Genomic DNA, 25,214 nt, shown 5'->3' with positions numbered 1-25,214 from the left:
CTGTTATAAAATAAAAGCACTGATTGCTAAAATTGCAAATCTTCTTATCCTTGTTACGTAGTTGGAAGAATTTGGAAATTAGCAACCCTGGCACCCCTGTTGTTATTAGTCTGTACCTCCGGTGTTTTATATCTAAGCGGTTTAAATATAATTTACAAACAAATAAAAAAAAAAAAAAAAGAGATTTTAGAAGCCAAGAATGACATAATTATGACTGACACTGTCTTTCAGTGCAGTGATTTCCTTTGCCTTTTATTATGACAAGAAAACTACCGATGTTTTTCTAAGCTTCCTTGTCTCAGATCTTACAGAGTGCAACTGAAAGTTTCCCTTTAAAGGACACATTAAAGTAAGATCAGTTACAATTTTGTAAATACATTTAATTCAAGAGATTTAGTTCTAGGTGGTGGTTTTTGTTTTAGTTTGTCCTGGATATAGTTGAGTAGGTCTTTGTTTTCAAAGACTCTAAGCTTTAATGAGTGTTTGAGGGTGAACAATGAGAATATAATTTAAAGGGATACAGACTTTAATAAATGGTAATGCACTCACTTGTAAAGATGTACTTTTTCATTCCTGAAAATGTTACATTTTAATTTTTGTGTTGTAGCTTAACTTTATGCTTGTAACTCTCCTGAATATTAATTTCTATCATGTTTAACGTATCCTTCTTTTTAAGCTGATAAAGCATTCCGTGACATGAAAGTGCTCAAGATGAGTCAGTCCATCATAGTCTCTGGAGAATCGGGAGCTGGCAAGACAGAAAACACTAAATTTGTTTTGAGGTTTGTACTTTTGAACCAAAGTTATTCGATGAAGTTTTTGCGTTGATGCGTTCGGTTGGCATACAGACAGAGCAAACCGTTAAGTAATCAGTAGGTTTAAGCCACAATTCAGTAAGATACTTCTACGTATACTTTAACACAAGAAATTCATAGGGTTAAATTTAAGTGCTGACAAGATAACATATGTAAATGGCTATATATTCACAGAAAACTTAACTTGGTTTTAGTGACATCACGTAGTAGTTATGGTTTGTGTTGCAGTAGTTTTGGTATTGCACGTCTGGTATCGTGGTAGATAAAAACATAACGAGGCATTTTAAATGTAGGTTGCAAAACACTGTTGGTTTTGCCATAAATGTGCATTTCTTTGTTTTCCTTGTCTTTGTTTCTTTAGTTTGCTTAAGCATCCAGGGTTTTTAACTCTTGATTTTGAAATCACTGCAGAGATTCTGTAATATACTTTACCCTAATTTACTGAATAAGATTGAATAATGGGATTCATTTATATATTGATGCTCATGCATGGCCAATACTAAATCAAGCATATTAAACTACATGGAGGCCGTGTTGCTGATGATCTATCCACCTTGCTTCTTCTTACATAGTTTTAATGGTTTTGACCATATTTGGTTTATACTTTAACTGCTTTAAATCACCCTGGAACTTTGTAACTGGAAATCACTGCTCCATTAAATTCACCTATATCATAGGTGGCCTGATTATCCAGGGAAGCACAGTCCATGCAGTGTGAATATGTTCCCTTTCCCACCTTGTCCTCGTTTCCCAGTATAAATCTTTAATTCCTTTTCCCTGACATCATGTATTCTCCAGTATGTATGTACAGTAGCGGTATTATGTTACACATCCCACGAAGAATTGTCACGGCTGTTTGTCCTTCATACTACTCTTCTCTGCCCCTGTGCAACCTTTAACAGGTGTAGGAATTATGACAAGGTGCTGGTAATGATTTTTACAGGGGACATCCTAACTTTGATCCTGCTGAGAGTCAGAATAGATGGCAGGTGCTGAGAGAACATATGAGGAATGCTCTCAAAGGAGGTTATTCTGCTGTTTCTCGGCAAAGGAAGTTCTGATTATACAGGGGGCAAATATTGGTGTTGCTAATTCTCCCCACCACCTGCCCCCATAGAGTCCATGTACAAAACATTACTGAGTTTTAAAAGCAGGAAGGTTTTTCACTTGTGTGAACTGAAAGCAAAAGGTACTAATACAGCTCTGTTAGTGCTCCTAAATTTTTTTTTTGGAAGGCCCTACTTTTGAGAACTGTTTTTAACTTGTCCCAGATTTACTTGTGAATTTCCAGAAAGCATGCCCTGTGTGCAGGTCAAAAAAAAAAGAAAGCTGCAACTTTGGAGCAATTACATTGTGGATTTATTTTCATATTCTTTCTTCAGTTGCTAAATTGTGTCTTACCTTGATTATGCACCTGCAGTTTCCTATTGCACCATCTCCATGTGGGATTTTTATTAACACTGTTGTGAACACAGAAGCTGTATGCATGGAAACAGTCTTTAATTCAGGAAATATATATGAAACTATGCGTTTACTAAGATTAATAATACATACAGATAGTACAGTAATAGTTTCATCATTTGTATAAAGGTGTAATTTCCATATGCATGCCTAGAAGAAATTTTATATTTGAAGTATTGAAAAAATCTGGTCTGCAAGAATATTTTTGTTTTAATGAAAAAGAAAAGTCAAATTGCATTTATTTTAGTAGATACAAGTATTCGTAACTTGTATTCAATATGCTTTCCCTTTAGTAGATGGTTAGTAAGTGTGGTACACATACATGATAAATCCTGTTGAATTGCGATAACCTGACACATGAAAGATACCGATACCTTTACCTTGCTTTACAGGTATTTGACAGAATCCTATGGTACTGGGCAAGATATTGATGATAGAATTGTAGAAGGTACTGAATTTTCTTTAATTGAATTAAAGGTTCCAATGTGTGTGGTTTTTTTTTTTTTTTTTTTCAAAACCTAAAATATCTGTGAACAGTAACTAAATAAAAGCTGGGATGGAAATAGTATCAGACTTCCAAAGGTATCCCTTGTTGGTAATTTACCTCAATCCTAAATTCTGAAAACGTTTTTTATTTGTGATTATTTTTATTTAGTATCGTGCCATGTAGTCCTTGATATAGAAAATGTTTAAGTGTGTGTTTGAGTTGAACTTCACACACATGTGTACCCAAGATTGGATTTTATGCTGTAAGAAATCTGCAAGGACAAGATCCTATTGTCATTACTATCTGTTAGTACCAGGGAAGAGTAGTTCTTCTTCCTCATCATAAAGTTTTCAAACCCAGGTAAAGCAGGGAAGTTCTTTTAAATTATGGTTCTGGGTCATTTTTCTGTTAAGGTTGTTTTTTGTTTTTGTTTTGGTTTGGTTTGGTTTTTGTTATTGTTGTTTTGGGTTTTTTTTTATTTGTTTTTTGTGTTTTTTTTTTTTTGTGATAAAGCATATAATTAGGATTAACACTTTAATTGTCTTTATAATAGACTCCCAAACAAGGTCAGAAGAGACTGTGCTGATCATCCACTTGAGCCTCTTTAACGTTGCATACACTTCCTAATTGAACAGAAAATAACTTTTTGAGAAAATACAAATATCTCAGAAACAAACAACACTCAGCCAATCTAATAATGCCTCGTCAGTTTTAGTCTTCTTTAGTAGATTTATTTTTTAATTTCATTACCCTGTCTTTTTCTTAAACCAAACTTTTTACTTTTGCTTTAAATTTTTTTGTTTTCAAGTTTGAGCCACTGGATTATTCAAGAGAACTATTGCAGGCTTTAATCTGTTCTTGCAGCAGGTTTGCTTAAACCAATTCCTTAGTGAAATCCACTGTGTGCTAAAGGAACTCAGAAAATGGCCAAGAGTTACATAATGCCTGACGCAGTATGCCATAAAATGAATCAGTACTTGTAGGTATTCTTAGAAAAGTTTGGGGTTTTTAATCTAACACAGCATCTGATGCATGATTTTTGAAGTTTTTTAGGCACAATTTAATAAGCATGATTACAGCATATGTATTGCTAGAGGAACCTTTAACCTATCTGAAAGACCTCTTGCATTTTGTTTTTATTCATATTATTTTTTCTAAACTGCTAATATTATGTAAAATACCTGAATAGTTATCAAAGATCTCTTAAGAAGTCAGTTTTGAAAGTCAGATTTTTATTTTCATAAGCTTTAAGTATTAAAAAAATGAAAACCTAGCCAAACCAGAAAAGTTAATGCTGCTGATGTCTTACAAATGATGCATTATCATCCATAATTTATCCAACCACTGTATTTATTCCTTCATTCTTTATTTTTTTTTAGGAGCAGATTTGTAGATGGTTGTTGGTGGAGATTTAAATTTCGAGTTTCTGCTCACTTAGTTTCCAATGCATATTTTTTTTTAGCTAAAAGCCTTAAAAAATTCTTGCAGTTATCTTCAATGGTTTATTGTTAGTACGAGTCAGTAAATGAGTTTTCTTTGATCTTCAGAGCTAGTAAATGCAGTCTTTCAGAGGCCTTGTGTTTCATAACTACTAAGCATTTTCAAACTGCTTGAACTGTGCATGATGTGGAGAGAGAGAGAGAGAGAGAGAGAGAGAGACAGATAGATGTGTTAGATTGCTGCCACTCTTTCTCTGTGGGCTTTAAAGTGCTTGGAAACTTCAGCCAGTAAAACATAAAATCACTCAATCACTTAATTGACCTAATTTGAAAGGGCATTCTTAAACTGTTTTTGAAATCAACACACCCTTCTAATACGTTTTTTTTTAATTCCCTAATCAATCTGACATGTTGCATGCATGACATTTAAGTGGCACTGTTGTCTGTGGGATAAGTGGGTAGTTTAGATTTTATGAATAACAGCTCATTGGGAAGTGTCAAATTGTGTGTTGTCTCATATAGTTTATGTATCAATTAGTTACCTACTTGCTGTAGAACAACATCACCAAATAATTTTTGGTGTGTGTCTCTGAATTTCTTACACTATTGATTCAAATACTTTTCATTGTTATGTGATATTTAAGTACTTCATTGTAAATTCCATCACAGTACATCCAGTACAGTTTGTAGAACTGATTATTCCTAATACGTGATATTTTTCCTTTAATTTTCAAATCCAAATCTTATTCCCAATAAGTTCACTGAATAATTAGTATGTATTTGTTCTCTCTTTCTTTTTGGTAGTTTATTGATCAGATTTTAACACTTTAAAAATTTTAATGTTTTAAACAGCAAATCCCCTATTAGAAGCCTTTGGAAATGCAAAGACTGTTCGCAACAACAACAGCAGTCGTTTTGGGAAATTTGTAGAAATTCACTTCAATGAAAAGGTACTGGAATTTAAATACAGATAACCGGTGATGATTGATTTTTTTTTTTTTTTTTTTTTTTTTTTTTTCTTGTCATAAAATGGTAATGCTAGACTGGAAGTAGGCTTAATAGACTTATTCATCTTACACCAAATAGCTACTGTCCTGCTTTACAGATATAGGTTGTATTTTATGACCTTGAAAGGAAAACCAAAGCCACACAGTACTGCGTCACTACTGGAAAATGGTGGGTCAAGTCAGTAGGAAAATTGCTTCCATCCAAAATAGAATAATATAATACGCAAATATAATATGCAAAAAGGCATATCTAAAGAATAACTTACTTGCTGTTAAGTATTTATGCATTCCTTTAATGCACAAATAAGTGTGAGTTGCATATTAGAGGTAAACAGATATAAATGTGTTTTAATGCTTTAATACTTTAAATGACTTACAGATGTGTGTATGTATTTTGGGACCTCACGTTAGTATTATGTATGTGACAGAAGTCAGGGAATTGTTTTTTGTCAGAAATACTATTCACTGTGTAACTTATGAAAAAGTTACTTTGCTTGGGTGTAGTTTTGCTTGGATAGCATACCTGTATACACATTCCACAATTTTGGATGACAGTATAGCTGTCCAGCATGTCCAAGTTGAAGACTTTTGTCCACAGTCCCGGTCAAGATAGTGTACATGCCTCCTCATTTTTCTGATTGAGCACTTAGGAACTGCAAGAATTTGTTTCTTTTCTTCCTGCAGAGTTTTAGCTCATCATCTGGTCTTGAGCTTGTGGTCTTTTCCCAAGTTTTTGTCCCTTAGTTCTCTAACTAAACTTAAGATCTTTGGTTAATAGTTTAGATAGTAAATAATTAAATTCCTTTAAGGGTAGAGGGACTTTATTTCTTAGTCTAGTTCATGTTCATAAATATCTGGAAAGGACCCAGATTTCTACTTGGAATGATGCATTCATGACCTGTCAGTTTATCTGTCAACACTTACAGGGTATTTCAGATTAATTGCTTCAGCTGAAGCAAACAGCACTAAAAAGTATCTTCAGAAACTGCTTAAAAGCTTGTTTCAGCTTTCCAGGGCAAGATGAGCCCGTTTATTTGATCCCTTTTTTATAAGACTTCATACTTCACAAGACCTCACTTTGTGGTGACCTTATTAGGTCTGATTTCTCAGAGGAATATATGTACAGACTGGGGCCTTCTGAACGAATGAATGACTGCATAACCATGGTGAAATTTGTCAGTCAGTAAGTCCTTATTCATTGCTGTAATGGCCATAAGCTCAGGAGTTCCCTTGCTGTTAAGATTTGTCTAGGCACAGGGAATTTTATCACAGACCGGATAACAAATGGCTTTCAAAATCTGTGTCAGACCCTTCTTTTAAGAGGAATGTATGTATATGCAATACATGAGCTGGGGGGAGAAGTTACAGAGCAGTGTCTGTTGAGCAAGCCATGATCAGACACATCTAAATTGAAAACTTCTGAATCTCAGACAATCAGAAAAATATTTCTTCTTCCTAGAACTCGGTGGTTGGTGGATTTGTATCGCATTACCTTCTGGAGAAATCTAGGATCTGTGTGCAAGGCAAAGAAGAGAGGAATTATCATATCTTTTACAGACTTTGTGCTGGTGCTCCAGAAGACATTAGGGAAAAACTATATCTAAGCTCTCCTGACAACTTTAGGGTGAGTATCAGAGTCAGTGTTTGTAAAACTTCTCATATTGCCATACGTGGATTTTTCATATAGCTCGTATTAAAATCTCTATTTATTATCTTCGACAGACTCTTTCCTGTTACAAAAATCATAAGATGTTTTTGTTAAATCTGTTTAATCCTGAAATAAAGCTGCCTGACATTTTTCCTTACTGGAAGATTTCCTGTACCTTTTCTCTGTCTTAAAATTGAGGAATCTGCTTTTTCCAAAAATGTACTGTTGCATACCCAGCTGCTAGTAATGTTGTTATGGGCTCTTCTGGAGGTGTAAAGTGTGAATTTCTTGATTGTGATCTAACTGTTCTGTGGGTAGCCCATCTTTTAAGTCCTGAAAACTGCATTTATTTCTTCCTATTCCAACCATGTGTTTAGGAAGACCTAGTTGTCCCATGATTCTCTCTCTTAAATTGTTCTTCCCTTACGCTTCCCACCAAGGATCTTACCATGGTGACAGGGTGGTTGTGCTTCTGTGTTCCAGTCCATGTGCTTTCACATCACTTGTCTCCTACTCTGTTGCACCTTGTTGTTCCTATCACGTTATCTCATTTGTACTACTTCAGTTTTGAGCTTCTCCCATTCTGTGTCATACTCCTGTCATTCCTGGTCACTCCAGGTTACGTGATAAGACTCACCAGTCCCTTTCAGCTGAAAGCTGTCTCTTTTATCTCCAATTTACCCAAAGGTCATGCTCAGCTCTTCCTGCCAAGATTACTTCTATTCATTAAGCATGGTTCTCCCTCTTAGGTTTTTTTCTTCACCTAATTTATTCTTTTCTGAGGACTACTCACTATTTCAGAATTTTGGCTATCTTTCCACAACTTGTTACTGGTCCAGTCAGTCAAGTAATGGAGAAGCCAATAAAATGCAAATAAAATCCGTGTTGAATGCAATATTCCTAACTATATCTTAAATGAAAGTGAACTTAAACAGTGGGGAAATAAGGTTTGAATCACTGTGCATACTTCTTTAAAAACGTTAGGTTAATATGCAGTGGCAAGGAAGAAGCAGAGTAGAACTTTAGGAGTTGTTAGGAAAGGAAGGGTGGATAAAATAGTGAGTTATGCTGCAATGTACATCCATATTTTTAAATAGCATACACAGTTTTGTCATCCCAACTCAGCAGGGAATAGTGAAGTCCTTGGGTGAAGCAGAGGTCATGGTTGAAGACAAGCTCTTGAGTAGTATGGACCTTTTAATTCAATCCACTATGCCTGTTCTTATGACTTCTGATTTGTTTACTGCCTCCCCTTCTTATCTCCATGCTTTATTTTTAGGGGTTTTGCCCTTTTCTGAAATTATGTGGTTTCTCACAGTTAATCCTGATTCTGTATTATGTTTCTAGTAGCAATCCCACAAAAAGACTGTCTTTCTGTCCTACCATTACGTTCTTGCATTCTTTTCCTCACATTTTTCCTCTGAACAGTTTTACTACTACATTTTAACTTTTTAAACTATTTCTTCCATCTCTCCTTCTTTCTCCATTCTCTATGTTCAGATTTCACTGAATTGTTTTCAGAAATGATTGACAAATAACATATTTCCTTTTGCTTTCTTTCCTTCCTTGTCAAATTTTTTGTTTTGTTTTCTGTTTGCCTGAGTGACTCCAACCTTATTTCCCTTATTTTTAAATTCTCTTTTAATTTCTCAGTGTTACATCTCGATTATGCAGTACTTTTTTTTTCTTGAGAAGATAATATTATTGAGTTCTTATTCAACCAGTGCAGCTTTACTGATATAGCTGTTTCTCTCATTGTTTTCCTGATCGTCTCTTCTCTATCTCTTCAAAGCAAGCTTTTGCCATGCCTTTCAATGTCCTTCTAAGCCTATTCACATCTTAGATTGTCATCACCAATTTTGCTAGTAAGGTGAAGACTCTTGCCTTCAGTCATTCATTCCTGCTATTTAATTATGTATAAATATATATATGGGTTTTTGTTTTGTTGTTCTTTTACTTTTGACAATCACACTTGAACTGTAAATATCTGTGAATATCATGATGTGCTTTGACTGGCATTGAAAAGAAAAATACTGGCAAATCAAATCTTACTGGTAAATACTGGTCAATTGTTTGCTTGTGTTCTGTCATCTGCCTCTGTCTCTCCACTGTCTCATGGCTTATGCCTGGCTTGGAATCTCAAGGAAGCAGAATTTTGTGTATTTCTAAAACACACATACAAAATTCCTGCTGAGAGTTTGGAAAGGTTTTGTAACACAACCCTGGAGAGCATGTGCAATTACAAAAATATAAATTAATTGACTGTCATCTTTTTAGACTTCCTTGATGTTAAATGGTGTGAAAAACAGTGCTAAAGAAGAATTACTGTGTTGATTGTTTTCTTTGTTGGTGTATCTTCGTGCTTGGTTTTCTAAATAAAACTTGGACTGTGCTTATCTATCACTTTCCCCAAAATCTTTTGTACTCAATTTCATCAGAATTCATCAGAGGGCTAGAAGCCTATAAGGCTATAAAACTCCTACTAGTTCTGTGCAAAGTGGTGGTTGTCTAGGTGACACTTAGAGTGCACTCCCTCTAGGGAAGGTGGGTGTGCACCGGTGACAGGACAGGTTGCTGCTGGCTCGGCGTGGCCCAGCCGGTCTCCGCTTGCTGATGAGCCAGGAAGCGGGCACAGAGCTGCCGTTCCGTATTACGTACGTCATACATCTGTGCTGTGGTGTCTAGATGATCTTGCTCCCTAAAAGCCATGGTAGTATTTTAGGACATGTTTCCGTACTTCCTCAAAGGCATTCCTAGGGGCCTTTATGTAGACCTTGTATTATTTCTTCAAATGCTTAGTTTGTATCTTCTTATAGTTCATCTATTTGTGCTCAGTTGTGCGATGGAAACTTGATCTGATGCTTATTAAGAAGGAGCTGCTTCTGTGCTCTAGAAGGAAAGCTTTTCTTTTGAAACACACAACAAACACAATACTTTAAAAAAAAAAAAAAAAACAAAAAAAAAACAACCACTATTTGTTTTCATATAATATGGAGGTAGTTTTCAAAACTTTTTTCTTTACTGTAAAGTTATTTATTCCATGCAGTATTCTCATGTGTGTTTTAAAGCTAAAATCTTGGAACTAATTTTCAAATATGTATTTTTACTGTGCAGCCACTTTTCCATTAAAACTTCTTGCAGTTAATAGATTTTTAATTCTGGAACTGAATGTGCTGCATGCCCGCTCTTGGGGATATTTTTAATCAAAAACTCTGTTCATGAGAGCACACAAGGTTGTAGATGTCAAGGCCAGAATTATAACCTGCTTAAAATCAGGGTGGTGCAGTACAGTACTGAACAGCCTGAGTGCCTTTACAGAAGGCACTCACTTGTCTGTTTCAATTATAAAGAGTTAACAGTCACACCAGCCTTATCACACTGTGATGTAACTTTTTTGACTTCTACTAAGTTTGCAATAGGTACTTTCATTTCCATTAAGAATACTTACTGCTTTGCCATAAATTAGTATTTGAATCCTGAGTTCCTTGCATGTGAGAGAGCCACTCTGCATGTTAAAATTTAAAATTTTAACATTTTTTTTTAATTAAAAAAAGTTAACTTCTGAAATGTTGAAAAAAATTTTTTCTTGTCACTTTGTTTTAATATTAAATTTGTCACCTAGTTTTCTTCTGCTTTGGAGAATATTTTGCTTTTTGGAATTTTATATATGAGTTTTAATCAAAGGGTAGAATTATCTGTGTTCACCTAGCTGAAAACTTCTTTGTTCATGGGCTGGCTAGAGCAAAGAATCAGTTCACTTCCTTTAGACAAAGGGCTCTGTTCAAGCTTTTGGACAGAGTTTGTTCTTTCAGCTGAAGAAATCAGGAAGAAAAAGCTGGTGATCCCATTTTTCTTGAAGTGTCAGTCATTATCTCAATGCTTGGTTGATTCCCTTTACTATACAACATGAGATGGATGTAAGAAGCCAGATTCTGAATTAGGTTTCTGCTTGTACCATGTTACAAGTTCTTAATACTGTTCAAGTTTTGTAATACACTACGTCTCTTACTAGCTACAGAGATATTTCACTGGTGAGGAAAAAATGAGTAAAGTTTGTTATTCCACATAAGCCAGAAAATTTATTTTCTTGGTTCCTAATTTTGATTGTTTAGTAGAGTCAAACTTTAAGAAAAGATTGTGGGACTTGGCAAAATTAATATCCCACTATGTCAGAAAGTATTGTAGTTGTCAAAATTGAGAAGTTTTCAATGAAGATTGTTGCTGTTGCAGTTCTGCAATTTTGTAGATGTAAATAAATACATTTTCAAGGTATGAATTTTGAATACCTACCGTGTTGGTATCATGATTAAATCAAGCTATGTAGAGCAAGCCTTAAATAAAAGCATGTGTTTTCCTTACTTCTGTCTTTAAATATGCATTTCAACTTCTTTATTGTTACAGTATTTAAATCGAGGCTGTACCAGATACTTTGCTAACAAAGAAACAGACAAGCAGATTTTGCAGAATCGCAAGAGTCCTGAGGTATGTTTGTATCTTCAGTTTATATTATTAACTAATGCAGATAGAGTTGAAAAATGATGATTACAGTTTTACAGTGTGGAATGAAATGTTCATTTTGCACATCTTTATAGGTTTAAATGGGTACTGTCAAAGCTGATATATTCAGAACTCTGGTTTTGAAGTTCAGTCCTAGAAATACATTTTGACATGCATCTTAAAATCCCAAATGAAACAGTATATAAAATGTTTCCTTTTCATTCTTATGATAATATAACACTTAATGATTCAGTTTGTCTTCTGTGGAAAACAAAAACCTGTTCAAGAGTTTTTGTAATTTTCTTTTTAAATCTTACTACTGCTAGTAATAGGTCAGAAGCAGTAGTTTTTTCCAGAGCTATTTTTACTGTCTGGATTTTTGAAGTGATGCGCCAAACTGGTTTAAAAAAACATTAGTGCAATTTCACTTACAGCACGAGTATATCCCCCTGTCCGGTACACTGGGTTCTTTATTGTTTTTTGTTGTCTCCTTGCTATGAACTGTTGCTTACTCGGAGCATGACATTTCCTGGAAGAAAGCGTGAAACTTCAAAACATTTCTTCCCTATTGCTCCATCCCTGTTTACATTTTTTTAAAACTGGAATGACCAGAATTGGTAGCACTTAAGCCTTTGAACTTGTTCGCATGAGGACACTAAGGAATTTAATGGAGTGTTTAAACAACTTCCAATTTGAATATACTATTAATTCAGATTAAATTTCTACTCTGCTCTCTTAATACAATTTTCATCTATTCATGCCTGAGGTATGAACTTCTCATTTAAATAGCTGGAAGATATTTCAAATTTTAATCAAAACCGTACTTGGGATTCAGTAGCTGGGCAAGATGCGTATACATGTGGAAAAATACAGAGATTACTTTACTCAAGATCTTCTCTCCCCCAGTGACCAGGCCATCTTTTACCTTTGAGAACTTGGTCTTGAGCTTGTACATAGCTTGTGCCTAGCAATGAGAGACAGTATAGGTACATCTTTGCTCAAGTCAACATTGTAAAGTCTACTCCTGGATTTCTAGTGTTCCCGTGTTGTAACACTGAACACATAATGCCTATTTCTTTTGCTTGAATGTAGGCTTTTTTCTATATTCAGGGGTGGTGGAGAGTGAGATACAGAAATGCTGATCGGCTACTACAGTGAGGCAGAAAGCTGGTAGATACTTAATTCTTTTCAAGCATATAGGGTAAGAGATGGTTGGGAGATTTTGCCTCAGTTTACCTGGTTTGCCTTACTTGACGATTTGTAGTGAAATTGGTCATTTACGTAGGCGTAAAGTACGAACATTAACTTATTCGTGCTGCTGGAAGATGAACCTGTGCCATCTTCTGTTACTGATGTGATTTACAGGCGGGTGTCCTGTCATAAAACGTGTCCTCTAAAGGTCTTAATTTGAAATAAGTGTTTGTCTAAATTAAAACATGCTGAGAGAACCATTCTGAAAATGTGTATTAGGCAATAAGTAGTGGAACATATGATGTCACAATACCTATACGTTACAGCCATGTTAATTTGAAGGCCCAGTAAAGGATCAAATTTCAATTACATTTAAACCTAGTCTAGCCGCTTAATCAGGAAATATATTGCATTGTTCATGTTTTTAAATCAGAAATTGAATATTTGCTCTGTCATTTTATGAAAATTACTAAGCTTGTTTATATTAATAAAAGTAGCTGGAATAGTCAATTAATACTTAAATTATTTTTGTGTTTTCCTTATCAGGAAGATGAGGTGATCATTTTACATAATTAAGATGTAGTTTAATTTTATTGATGTGTCTAAATGTTGTGTGAAGTGAATTTTTCAGATGCATGTGGTGGTTTGTTTTGACAAAAATCACGTTAGCTTATTTGACATTAAAAAGGCTTCTATTTGAAGTCAATTATTCTTTTTAATTGAAAACATTTTAAAGTAACTGTAAAAATATAGCTTAGTATGTGCATGTTCAGTTAATCTCTTGATTGCATGCAGATGTGTTACTACTATCTCAACCTGTTAATAATAAAAATTGATTTTAGTGTATTTACATTAGAAAAATCAGCACAATGGTATTTTAAAATGTAGCTGGTATTCTTCTAACCCATAGAACACTGCAAATAACTTTTTTGTTTCTTAATCACCAGCAGACGTTAACAAGTATATTTCTCTAAATAAGTCTGCTTAGGATAGGGCTAACTCTTCCAGTTCTGATTTGTCCTATACTGCTTTCCCATGGCCTGTCAGATGTCAGACTTCCTGTCATCCTCTTACAAGGACCTCAAGCTTCTTTCAACTGCTAGTGGCTGGAAGCATTCCTGTATCAATGCTTAGATAGATCCGTTAGCCAAAGTCTTCCTTTCCACTGCTCAGTATCCTGTATTCCCTTGTCCTCAGCTGTCACATTCTCCATCTTCTGCTTTCTTGAAGTTTACTTTGAAGTTGAAGTTTGAAGATCAGGCTTCAAAGTATCAACAAATTAAAATAAATTAGGGTTCTTGCAAAGCCTGTGTTGTATGAAGAGCTTTCTGTTTAGTTTGGCATGCTTTTTAAAACTTTTTTTTATGGTTTATGCTTGACTGGAAGTAATTGCTTATGTCTACTTGAAAATCACTTACTGAATTTTTGATTTATCTTGTTGTTTTATAGTATCTCAAAGCAGGTTCCTTGAAGGATCCACTCTTAGATGATCATGGAGATTTTAAGAGAATGTGCACAGCAATGAAAAAGATTGGACTGGATGATGCAGAAAAACTCGATCTTTTTAGGGTAGTCGCTGGTGTCCTTCACCTTGGAAATATTGATTTTGAGGAAGCTGGGAGCACTTCAGGTTAGATGAAACATAGATTGTTTCCTGTGAAAATACTGAAAACGTCTCTTGATTACAGATGATTCCATGTCAATTGTTGCTTTAGGAAGCTGCCTTGTGTTCAAGGGTAATTCACCCCTAATTCACCCCATTTTGGAGTCAAGTTTACCTGTTTGTTTTAAAGTTGTACTTTTTTACATGCTCTGAAAGCAAATAGGCTCTCACTGAAAGTATTCAGTGCAAAGTCTGATACAAAGAGAAGAGACATTTCGTGTCTCAAAACCATACTTGTATTTTATTAATTTTAAAAAGTCCAACTCCTTGCTAATGTCATGAAAACATCTTGAAATTAGCAACTCCATCTGTAGGGAAAGGTGCTATGTCCTTTGGCTGCCAAAAATACCATCATGTTGGTATTTTGAGGGGTGAGGGGGAAAAAAGTTACTACAAAAACTTGGGTAAATATAAGCCAAATTTTAAGACTTCACTCACAAGACGAGTTTGTAGGAACGTAGATGGGAATAGTAGCAGAATATGCAGGAAGGCTGAGTAAGGGGAATGAGTATTTTGGAAATGGTCATTCTTACCTTAGTGTGGGAAATTCATGATACTGCCATCTTCATGAAGATGACTGAAAGGATCATGATTAGTGTGAATGCATCTGGGAAGACCTGGGTGTAGAAAAGGGTAGTGGCTTCACGGGGCTTGGTAGTAAGCTGGCAGGGAGCTTCCCTGTTTGGGCCTTCTGTGAGTTGGGACTTTGTGGTTGACAAGGTGAGACAGAGTAAAAAAGGTGTGAATGTGAGCGGAGAGGCAGTTTCAGGAGGCAAGTGAACAAGGAGAGGGGGATCCACAGATGGTGAGGAAAGCCAAGGTTTAGAAAAGGAAGGAGGACATCACTTATTTTCTCTGAATGTTGAAATTCAAACCCATTTTTTTCTGGAATAAATTATTGAACTTCTAAAATGTTCATTGCGAATACAGCCTTTATTCTGCTCTCACCTTGTATGTGTACACACAGGGTGTGCATTTGAACAGTTCCAGGCAGTATGTCTCTTAAGAGACCCTCTAAAGTTCTGTTGCTGCTTAAAAAACTTAGGAAACACCAAACAAAAGCTGTTTACTACAGGTCAGATGGTGTTTCAGAGCTTCCAAAATCAAGTCACAAAAGCCTTAATCTTGTAAGGACTCTTACCTCCCTTTTTTCACTTAATGTGGCTGTGGAGTTAAGGAATTGAAGCAGTGTTTGACCCTTTTGGTGTCTTCACTTACGTGAGAAGTCAATTTTACTGAGAATAACAGAAAGTAAATGAAAACATAATTGTTTAAGTGCTAGGTTTTGCTGAAGTGTTTAAGTGCTTCGGTTGGAGATTTATGAAGCTGTAGGGGCTGGATGAGCGCTGGTGCTGAGGGCATGGTGCGGGGCAGAAGGAGGCATGCCCCTCCGCTGTGTACCTGGGAAAATGTACATACTGTTAGCTGAAAATGGCAGTGCTGGGAGTCTGCCGTGCCAGGCGCTTCTGCTGCATGGCAAGGAACTCTGGAGGGGTACAGGAACATCTAAATCTCAAAGTTTTTAAATTACTGCAGTTAGTTCCTAGGTATTAGCACTTCTGCATTTTGAGGTGGTACTTTCACTTACAAGGAGATTAGATTTTGAACAGCCCATGTTTAGGACAGTGTTCTAGAAGTGCAGAATTTCATGCCTGGTTTTTGGGGTGGCTTTTTTTTTTTTTTTTTTTTGTGTGTTTTGTTTTTTTTTTTTTTTTTTCCTCCGGGGGAGGGAAATTTTTTCTTATTTTCGAGAACTGACTGTTCGCATTTAATATATGAAGTAACTTCCAGAGGCAAACCGTAATTCCTTCCAAGTCGATGTTACTTCCAGCCGTCATGGCGAAGAGAGTCACCAGCTCAACATTTGTCCTCGAACTCTCCGTAAAAACGCCGGCCCGGCAGCCGGTCGGCGTTTTTAGTGGGAGTTCAAAGTGAGGGGGGGAGCGTGTGGGCGGGGGGGGGGGGCAGCCCCGGTTGCCGTTAACGGTAACGGTTGCCGTAACGGTTGCTCGCAGGGGGCTGCACGCTGAGGCCGCGGAGCGAGCCGGCGCTGGAGCGCTGCGCCGCGCTGCTGGGCCTGGAGCCGGAGGACCTGCGCGGCAGCCTCACGGCGCGCGTCATGCTCACCACGGCAGGGGGCGCCAAAGGAACGGTCATCAAGTGAGTCTCGCGCGGCGGCGGGCGGGGGGGGGGGTGTGTGTGTGTGTGGGGGGGGGCGTGGGGTGTGTGGACACGCAGACACACACACGCGTGTTGGCGTCACGTCCACCGTGTGCTGAGGGAGGGGGATGCTGTGAGGGTAGCCGGGGGCTGGGAGCCGCTGACCCCGCCCCGGCCCGGCCCTGCCAGTTGCGCTGTGAGGTAACCGGTTGCTCAACCTCCCTCCCGGCCCCGCGGCCCTTCGGGGCAGGACCCCCTGATGCAGGTTTTGCCCCTTTTCTTACCCGCGGGGAAAAAAAATGGCCTCAGACTCCCGCTTGACCATTTGCAAGTTTGAACTGAGTTGCAGTTAGGGTAGTGCAGTCACTTAAAATGCTTTACTTAATGTTTTACAAAATGTAAATACAAAACCACGGTAATACAAAAATATGAGTGTAGAAGACTAGCAGCAGGCTTACATTGTTAGTCCCTTCAAAACAGAAATAGCATGATACGCCTTTCCATCATGCAAGCGTTCATTTTGAGATGAGAAATATTTAACAGGGTTTTGATGATGTTTTTTGTTTTTCTTTTTTTCCCATTTTACACCAGCTGATCCAAATGCACATTTTTAGATGCTCAGACTGGCTTGTTTCTTTGTTGTTAGGTCATTGGAGTGTTTTTACTTTTATTTGGAAGAGTGGCCGTTGTACATCTGACTAAAATGGCCTTTTTTTCAGGAAAGTAACAGCTCTGAATAAATCTCTATCACATTTTAAAAAACCTCTCACGTGTCAGCGAGTAGGCTGTGTAGCCAAAGAAAGTATAGCAGCCAGTCTGTTAAATCCATAGTTTACATAGAAAATTAGATACGCTAATAGATGTAATGGATACACTGTATCAAGGAATGTTAATACTGTGTCTAAAGTATTTCACAAGATACTTGGGTGCATCTTTCTTGTCATGGGGGCTGCACAGTGCTCCCATGATTGCTGCCCTGTGATAGTAGGTCTGGGATGTTCTAATTAGAGGGTAGTATATCCACCCTTCACAGTGTCTGGGTGATCAGTGTCCCTGTGTTTGCCACATCTAATTCTTCTGAAATAAAGTTTCAGCTTTAAAAACACTACTACAAGCAGTAATCCGGTAGTGTGCTGCTTCTTGCTGTTGCTGGTAAACAAACATTTAATCTTGATTGTGAAGTTAATATCTCATAGAAACATGAAAAATAGTAGAACAGGATAAATTTAAGAGAAAGTTGTTTGTTTTTTTGCTGGCTTGTTTGTGTGGTTTTGTTTTTGTTTTTTTTTTTTTGTTTTGTTGTTGTTTTTGTTTTTTTGTTTTTTGTTTTTTTAGCTATTAAGAACACATCATTATTGAAATATATAGTGACCTTAAAGGGATAATCATTCTTTTTTTCATTTTGAAGAGAAGCTTTTATCAAGGTAACTTCCTACGCACAGAAGTGGGATAGTGATTTCTTTCTGTACACACATGGAGAAGGAATAATTGCAAAGAACATGTTTAAATGTGGTACTGATGGTGACTTTTCGGTACCATGGAAGTTATGACTCCTGTGAAAATGAGTTTTATGAAAATGATTTCACTACAGTTGCCTTCTGTTTATGAAAAAAATCTAGCTTTCCAACTCTGTTTGTGGAACACCACAAATTTTCTCTTGTTGAGTTTAATCCTTGTAGCACACAAGCTGTTAGGGATGCTAGCTAAGCTGCATGCAACCGAATTGTGTATTTTAACATTTGATTTTCTATGTTGTATATTTTCTGGAGTTAGAGAAAACACCGCATCAAAAACTGAACATGTGCTTAACAGTTTTGAGCAAGTTAAAAGTAATTCTCAATGTTCAGCTGAATGCATCAATCTTCTAATTAGGAAACTAATTAACATTCACTTCACCCATTGGAAGAATGCCCTGGTGCTTCTTATGACTTATGGAAACTATCAGATTGTTTTAGTGAATCAGAAATACAACCTTAGGCACATTACACCAGAAGTTTAATATATGAAAGCCATAGTTAATTCTCTGTATTAATGTGTTTTATGTAAGTTCCTTGTATACGTTATGTCTTTTGAAATCTATTGCTATTATCTATATTTATGCCTCACAGTATGAAGTATTTGTTAACATTTCATAAACTTGTGGACTGAAACAAAGTAGCAGGTGATTGATTTAACCTTGGTAGGTCACCCTGGACAGTAAAGGTGGCAGATGTTAATTAATGCATGCTTAGGTTATGCCAGATTTCTGAGGTGAAAAGTTGATCTCTGAGCACTTGAGAGCATTGGCTTTTTCAGTCCCTCAAGGGATGCAGTGGATTTGAGTAGGTTTCCACTGGTCAAGAGCTCATTCTGTGCAAGAGAAGTAATTTTGATCTCTACCTAATTCTAACCAAGAATGGTAAATGAAAAGAGAATAGCTGTGGTGGAAATACTGTTCAGTGCTCGCTTCCTGATCTCCAGGGTGAAACCGATCTTCTTAGCCAAAATTTGAACATCATAAACCATCAGTGACAGCCTGTGCTGTTTGAACATCATGCTTTTTAGGGCAACACAGAAGCTTTTCTGTATTAACTCATACTCAGGAGTCTTAAGTTTAGCATGAATATGGGCTGTTGTTCCAGTAATACATTATTACCAAATAGCTCACCTTTGAGGAGTATTTTTAGATAGAGCAACCAAGTAGATTTCTTGGTGCTCTGCTTATTTCTGTGCTTTGAAAGAAGTTCAAGAGTTAGAACTTCATAGTAACTACCATCGAAAAAGTTATAATGCAGTGACAAATGACAAGTAATATTTGGGGAGGGGTTATTCTGCCTTTAGTTAAAAGCTCAAGATCTAGACCTCTTCATAATAATTTCAATAATGCATTTCTGGAAAGTGATTATAAATTTCTTCTCTCCCCCCCTAGTTATTAGAAACTGGGGACTCTTAATCACTATCATCTTGCTGCATTATCAGCTGATATGGAAATCTACAAGTAATTTTTCTAACAACCTTTATATGTAGGAAGACATGGGTCTTTTGGGACAAAGTGCCTCCAGTGACCAGTATTTTACAAGTTTTACTACTTCCTCTCTTCTAGACCATTTCTAAGTTGACAGCAAAATCTTTGCTATATTCATCCAGGAGAATGTTTACCAGTATTATGGATAATATTCAAGTAGAAAATTATATATTATACAGTACAGGTGGTACTCATATTAACGTATGGCAGTATGAAAATTGCAGGTTTTGGTAGTAACATTTTTCACTTAATTCAGTTTATGATCCACTGTGACTGCTGATCTTCCTCTGTTGACTCACTGCTTAGCTGCTTATTCTCCATCTTGCATTTGTATTTTTGAATTCTCTTAAGTATACCACCACACAGTTTCATTTATCAAAACCTATCTTGTGGATTTTTAGATCAGATCTTTAATTTGTGAAAACAATCCTGAATGCTAATCTTGTTACCAAGATTTTATGCTTTCTTAGTTTAGTATTACCAGGCTGTTTTTTTGAAATTACCCTTACTTTCACATTCCTTTTAAATGAAAGTGTTAACTAGAAGCAGAGGGGGTTTGAACAAACTGCATCATGTCAGATGCAGATGGCACCCCACTGCAAATGCTCACAGTGAATTATTGACTCAGCTTCTGAGAACAGATTAATTTTGCCTCTTGTACACATAACATATAGATAGAGCATGTCTGTATAGTGTCCTTTTGAGAATGTTTGGTGGGACATACCAAGCCCTAAAGCAAAAGTGTATCTTAATATAATGCTTCTCTTTTGGCACATCTCAAGTGACTCTATCAAGGAAGGTTTCTTAAGAACAAATACAATTTTTGTTACAGCTTCAAATTCACTTTGGATTAAGACTGTAAAAATTTTTCTGTTCAGCATATTTATCCTGATAAGCCTAGGGCGTTGTTAGCAGTGTACTGTTTCAAAAGTCTGCAAACACAAGGAGCTATGTTTTTGTGTCAGCAGATCTTATTTTTCCCTAATATTTTATTTTGTGGATGGAGAAAACAAGTTCAGATGACTCCTTCCACTATCTCAGAGGATTAATGCATTAAGCCTCTTTCTCTACCCTTTTCTAAACTTGTGCAGCTAAAAGCAAGTATGCGCTTATAAATGCACTAATGTCATCTTCTTGTCTGGCATACTGCATGTACAAGATAAACGGATTGGACTGTGTTAGATATTTATTAAATAGCCATCAGGCTTTTCTATGATAGTGCAGTTTAGAAACTATTTGATTGCTTGTCAATATTAGAGTTTTGACAAGAGTGCCGTTTTACTTTGTTCCAGCAACCCAAAGAGCTACTAACTCTCTCTTTCTTAGGGACCTTTTGTGTGCAAGTAGATCATGTGAGTCCTAATAGGTCACAGTGAATAAATAGCTCAGCTGAAATCACAGTGCTCAGAGTATAACAAAGGCTTTGTTCTTCTAGGCACAATGGAGCCAACAAGGAACAGTAGGAGGGAGATGCTAAATGCTATCTCTGTGAATTTTATTAAATCCTAATGTGCAGTGAACTGCCAGGGAGACTTGACAGCTGCACTAGGTTTACGTGTCCTTGTTAGTCTCCCAAGAAACCCCATAATGATCACCTTGTGGGCTGTTGTTTTTGCCATCCATGTAAAGTGTGTTTACGGAGAGAAATAGTGTGTTAGTATTCAAAATCTCATGTACCTTTTAGACTGTAAATGCACTATACTATTCTCTTACTCAGTTTCTCCCTTTCCAAGAAGACTTTAAAAGAGGTCTCCGTTGTGACGAAGTAAATTATTTTACAGTGTGAAAAATTTAACTTACTATATTCCAGGTCTTCCAGTTTGTTTTCGAGTACATTTTCAACCAAAATGCTTTTTTTTTTTTTTTTTTTTTTTTTTTTTTTTGATGGTGGTACTAAAGCCTTTGTTGGAAAACATTGTTTTTTCTTTTAAATATTTTTCTACACTTTTTGGAACTTCAACTTTTCTCAAAATACAAATGTGCTGCTTATATTCCTTAATTACTTACACTTTTCATTAGATAGGGTTATTTCATCCAGGCCATTTTATTTGTGAAGCAGTAACCGTGTTGGATGACAGTAGCTGATGGGTATCCCTTCACCTACTCTTTATCTCTTTAATTGTTGTGAAGCGTGTGCAAATTATACATATTTTAATTGCAGTTTATTTGTTCTGGAAAATGTTTGGGGACTGCATGGAATTGTCCACAGAATAAATCCAGCCCATGAGAGTGCTTTCCTCTAGGCTTCAGTTTCTGTAGATCACTGGAAACCTTGCTGAAGAAATTAGTATGAAGACCAAACAAGGTTTATTGTTGCAGCCTCACCAAATATCTTAGAATTTGGAAAATTTATTCCCTATTCTTTACAAGTAGCTGATGGATGGAGGAGAGGGGGAGGAGGTGAAATGGAGGAAGGAAAATACATCTTTCCTGTTCAGACAAGAAATGGGAGGAGGAAAGAGATTCCTTTGTCAGTGTGCAGACAAGAGGAAAGGTGGAGCTGAGGGAAACCAAGTTCATGAGAAGGAAGTTACTCATTCTGAATGTCAGTTCTGTAATAGGGCGCTTTTGCATCTACTGGCTGAGTGCAATTTCAGCATTATTTTGTGGGTCTGTACTTTCAGCTGTGCAAAATGCATTTCAGGTTACATTTTCTTTCCAGGGGTTTCTGCTGCATACTATGAAATTTAAAATAACAGTAGGGTTTTGTGCGGTCCCTGGAATTCTACTTAATAATGGCAGAATTTGTTATTTCTGAAGAACAGGGCCATTTTATAAACACATGCTGTAGACGTTTGACTGTTTGCCATGTTGTTTAAAAAATTAAATTGAAAGCATAAATGATTTTAGTGTATTGTATTATGTAATAGGCCTGCACCTGACATGTGGGAATTAGTATTCTGATCTCTTAAACGTATCAGAATAGAATGTAAAGGTACCTTCCTTCTATTTATAAGATAAGATTTCTGTCAGTACTCATTACCATAAGATAAGTCAGGAGATACTTAGTGAAAGACAAGACTGTGTGTTAAAGCTAATTACTATCTAAAGTAATGTAGCTGCAGGCGCCCTTAGTGAATGGAGTCTCTGGTTCCCTGACTTAGCAGTCACAATAGAAAGTGATCTCCATCAGTCTCATGTTTCTGCATCAGAAGTATCATCCTTGAAAAAATACAGAAATAATAAATTTGAGTTAGTGTAGTGCTTGTGAATTCTGGGAAGTGAAGGAAATGATGATATATGGGTAAGCTGTGTAGCGTTAAGTTTTTCTTTTCTGACCTGCCAGTTCTTGGTAGTCCTGTGTACAGACAACTACCTGGAGGGGGCGATAGGGCAGTTCTGCAGCAGGGACATCTTGAACCTTGCACTTAGGGCTTACTTAAGCAGTGAGGGAACTTCTCAAGTATGCCGCTAATCTACATTTAAAATACACCTCTTCTCTGAACTGTTTATCCACCACCTTAGCGGGACAGTCTATTCTTTGATTATTACTAATTGATATTGTAGTGCTGGTGGTCCAAGGATATGAGAGGCAAGGTATATGGGAAGAAGTAATATAGGTTATTAAATGGGGAGAAGTGATTTGTTCTAAGCCAACTGATGGAGATATTCAGAAAAAGCAAAAGAGCCTTTGGTGTAGAGCCGTTATCCTGTATTCTTCATGACAGGGAGCACTGGTGTGATAATAGTTTCGACGTTATTTCTCCCCATTCCTCCCTGCAAATTTTATCAGTTTGGTTAGCAAAGACACTCTACCTAAAAATCTCTTATTTTTAATTTATCATTGGATATATCTGTATGTCATGATACAGTGTTCTTCAAAGCCTTTGTGTACCCATAGTTGTTCTAAATTGTAGGCCTTCTTTCCATGCATGAAATTTTGATACTGTCTGGTCAAGGGGCTATCAGTATTTAAATTTAATTATTTTCCCTTTGTATTTAAATATTTTTTTTATTCATATGTAAAAATCCTTTGGAAAGTTTTGATTTTTGACAACCTGATTCTGTTCAGATTAGTGAGACTTTTGCTTCTGAGTTCTTTGGCAACACGATTGGGATCTATGGACAGTTTGCAATCATACCATAAAAGCTGAAAGTTCATTTTTCATACTTCTGTTGCATTGTTAAACACGTCCTTAAGACTTTATCCATGTATCAGTTACCTTCTTCTGGAGAGTTCTACAGGTGTTTCCTCAGCTGTGTACAGTGTAATTGTTTTTAGTTTTGGTACTCATAACTGTTAATCTGAAACCTATTTTAAAAAAAGTCTCGTAGAATGTATTGATCCAGGAAATGAGGCACTGAAAGGTGCTTTGAAACATATGCATTCTAAGCATGTCGCTGTCATCCTGACTTTAGGAAATAGCTAGATATGTATTATTATATGTATAGCTAAATATGTAGTTATATTTGCCTAATATTCCCACAGTTTTGTCATGCATTTAATAGGCTTTGAAGTAGTGACTCATGTTTTTTTTGTTGTGTTGTTTTTTTTTAACTGCTAAACTAGGATATAAACTTGTAATAAGTAGTCACAATGCAGAATAAAGATTTACAAATGAGGTAGGGAGAATAAATTCTCATCCCTTAAAAGACCCCTTCTCCCACTGTTTAAAAAGAATTCTTATTTTAGGGTTGCATATAACTTTCACCATGAGAATGCACTCCCTCATCTCTTTTTTTTATTTTTGTTGCCAATTAACTTACAGCCTTTTAGTTTTAATTATAAACATTATGAAAATATAGAGACAAAGATGTCAGAGCAAAACTGAACTATAGGTTTTATTGTAATTAGGCAGCTCATAAATAAGTAGTTAAAATATTTTTTGCAGATGGGAATGTATATATATTTTAAATACCTTTCTCTGGCAATTATCAATATAATTTCTAATTATCTATTGAACGAGTGTGAAAACATCTGCATCTCACTTCTACTGAGGATAGTGAAGCATTATTTCTTTTTACAGGTTGGATAGTTAATCTAACTTGGCAAGCTCATTTCCTACCTGGGCCTAGAACTTGGGCTTTTTTGTGTCCTAATTTACAATACTTGGAAAAGGCTCTTTTTAAATTTATAGTCTAATCTCAGTATTTCATAGTAAGGAATTCTGAAAAATAAGATCTGTATTTTTGTTTTTTTAGGGTACCCTTGAAAGTGGAACAAGCAAACAATGCTCGTGATGCCTTGGCTAAAACGGTGTACAGTCATCTGTTTGACCATGTAGTGAACAGGGTAAACCAGTGTTTTCCATTTGAGACTTCTTCTTTCTTCATTGGAGTTCTAGATATAGCTGGTTTTGGTAAGTATACTTAAAAAAAAAAAAAAAAATTTGTATTTGTCTATTATTGCCACCAAAGATTCAATGGTAAATTCTGTAATGGAGAGCGGGAGGGTTTTCTTTTTGATGGTGGTGTGTGGGATGGGTTATAAGGGCTTAAGAAGGTATCAAGAGAGCAGATAAAGACTCATTCTCCTGAGTTATAAGAATGTAGAGGAGATCTAGAGCTTCTCCTTATGACTTAATAACTCTAACAAGCGTTAGTGTCAAACTGGATATCTTTGTAATGGTTTCAGATTCCAGCAGTGTCTATATAGACAGTTTTTGAATGACTCAAATTTGGAATGGAATCTTACTGTGGCCACCTGGTAAAATTAGGGAAGGTATTGCATGTGAATGCTGTTTTCCCATTCAGTCCTGAGAAGATCCGTGCATACTGACAGGCAGGCAAATAAAGTCTCTGAATTACGGTAGTGTTTGCTAGAGGCTGGATAGTTCTGTTACACAGTTGGACTTTGAGCTCCTGGTTGCTTCTGGGAAGTGGTGGACATTGATGGTTCCCA

General features: G+C 36.4%; 1 protein-coding gene across 4 annotated transcripts in view; it reads left to right on the top strand.

The window, feature by feature from the left end:
- MYO6 (myosin VI) overlaps positions 1-25,214 on the top strand; it is a 106,909-nt gene that overhangs the window by 35,918 nt on the left and 45,777 nt on the right. For all 4 annotated transcript variants that reach the window (XM_042802982.1, XM_042802985.1, XM_042802984.1 and 1 more), the window contains 8 exons: positions 677-782; positions 2,669-2,724; positions 5,055-5,152; positions 6,669-6,833; positions 11,259-11,339; positions 13,995-14,175; positions 16,224-16,368; positions 24,515-24,672. In XM_042802982.1, the coding sequence (XP_042658916.1) occupies positions 677-782; positions 2,669-2,724; positions 5,055-5,152; positions 6,669-6,833; positions 11,259-11,339; positions 13,995-14,175; positions 16,224-16,368; positions 24,515-24,672 (990 nt within the window). The remainder of the gene's footprint in view (positions 1-676; positions 783-2,668; positions 2,725-5,054; positions 5,153-6,668; positions 6,834-11,258; positions 11,340-13,994; positions 14,176-16,223; positions 16,369-24,514; positions 24,673-25,214) is intronic.

Source organism: Tyto alba, unplaced genomic scaffold, assembly GCF_018691265.1.
Source record: "Tyto alba isolate M040663 unplaced genomic scaffold, T.alba_DEE_v4.0 Super-Scaffold_40, whole genome shotgun sequence".
Taxonomy (NCBI): domain Eukaryota; kingdom Metazoa; phylum Chordata; class Aves; order Strigiformes; family Tytonidae; genus Tyto; species Tyto alba.
This window is presented reverse-complemented; position numbering and strand designations above follow the sequence as displayed.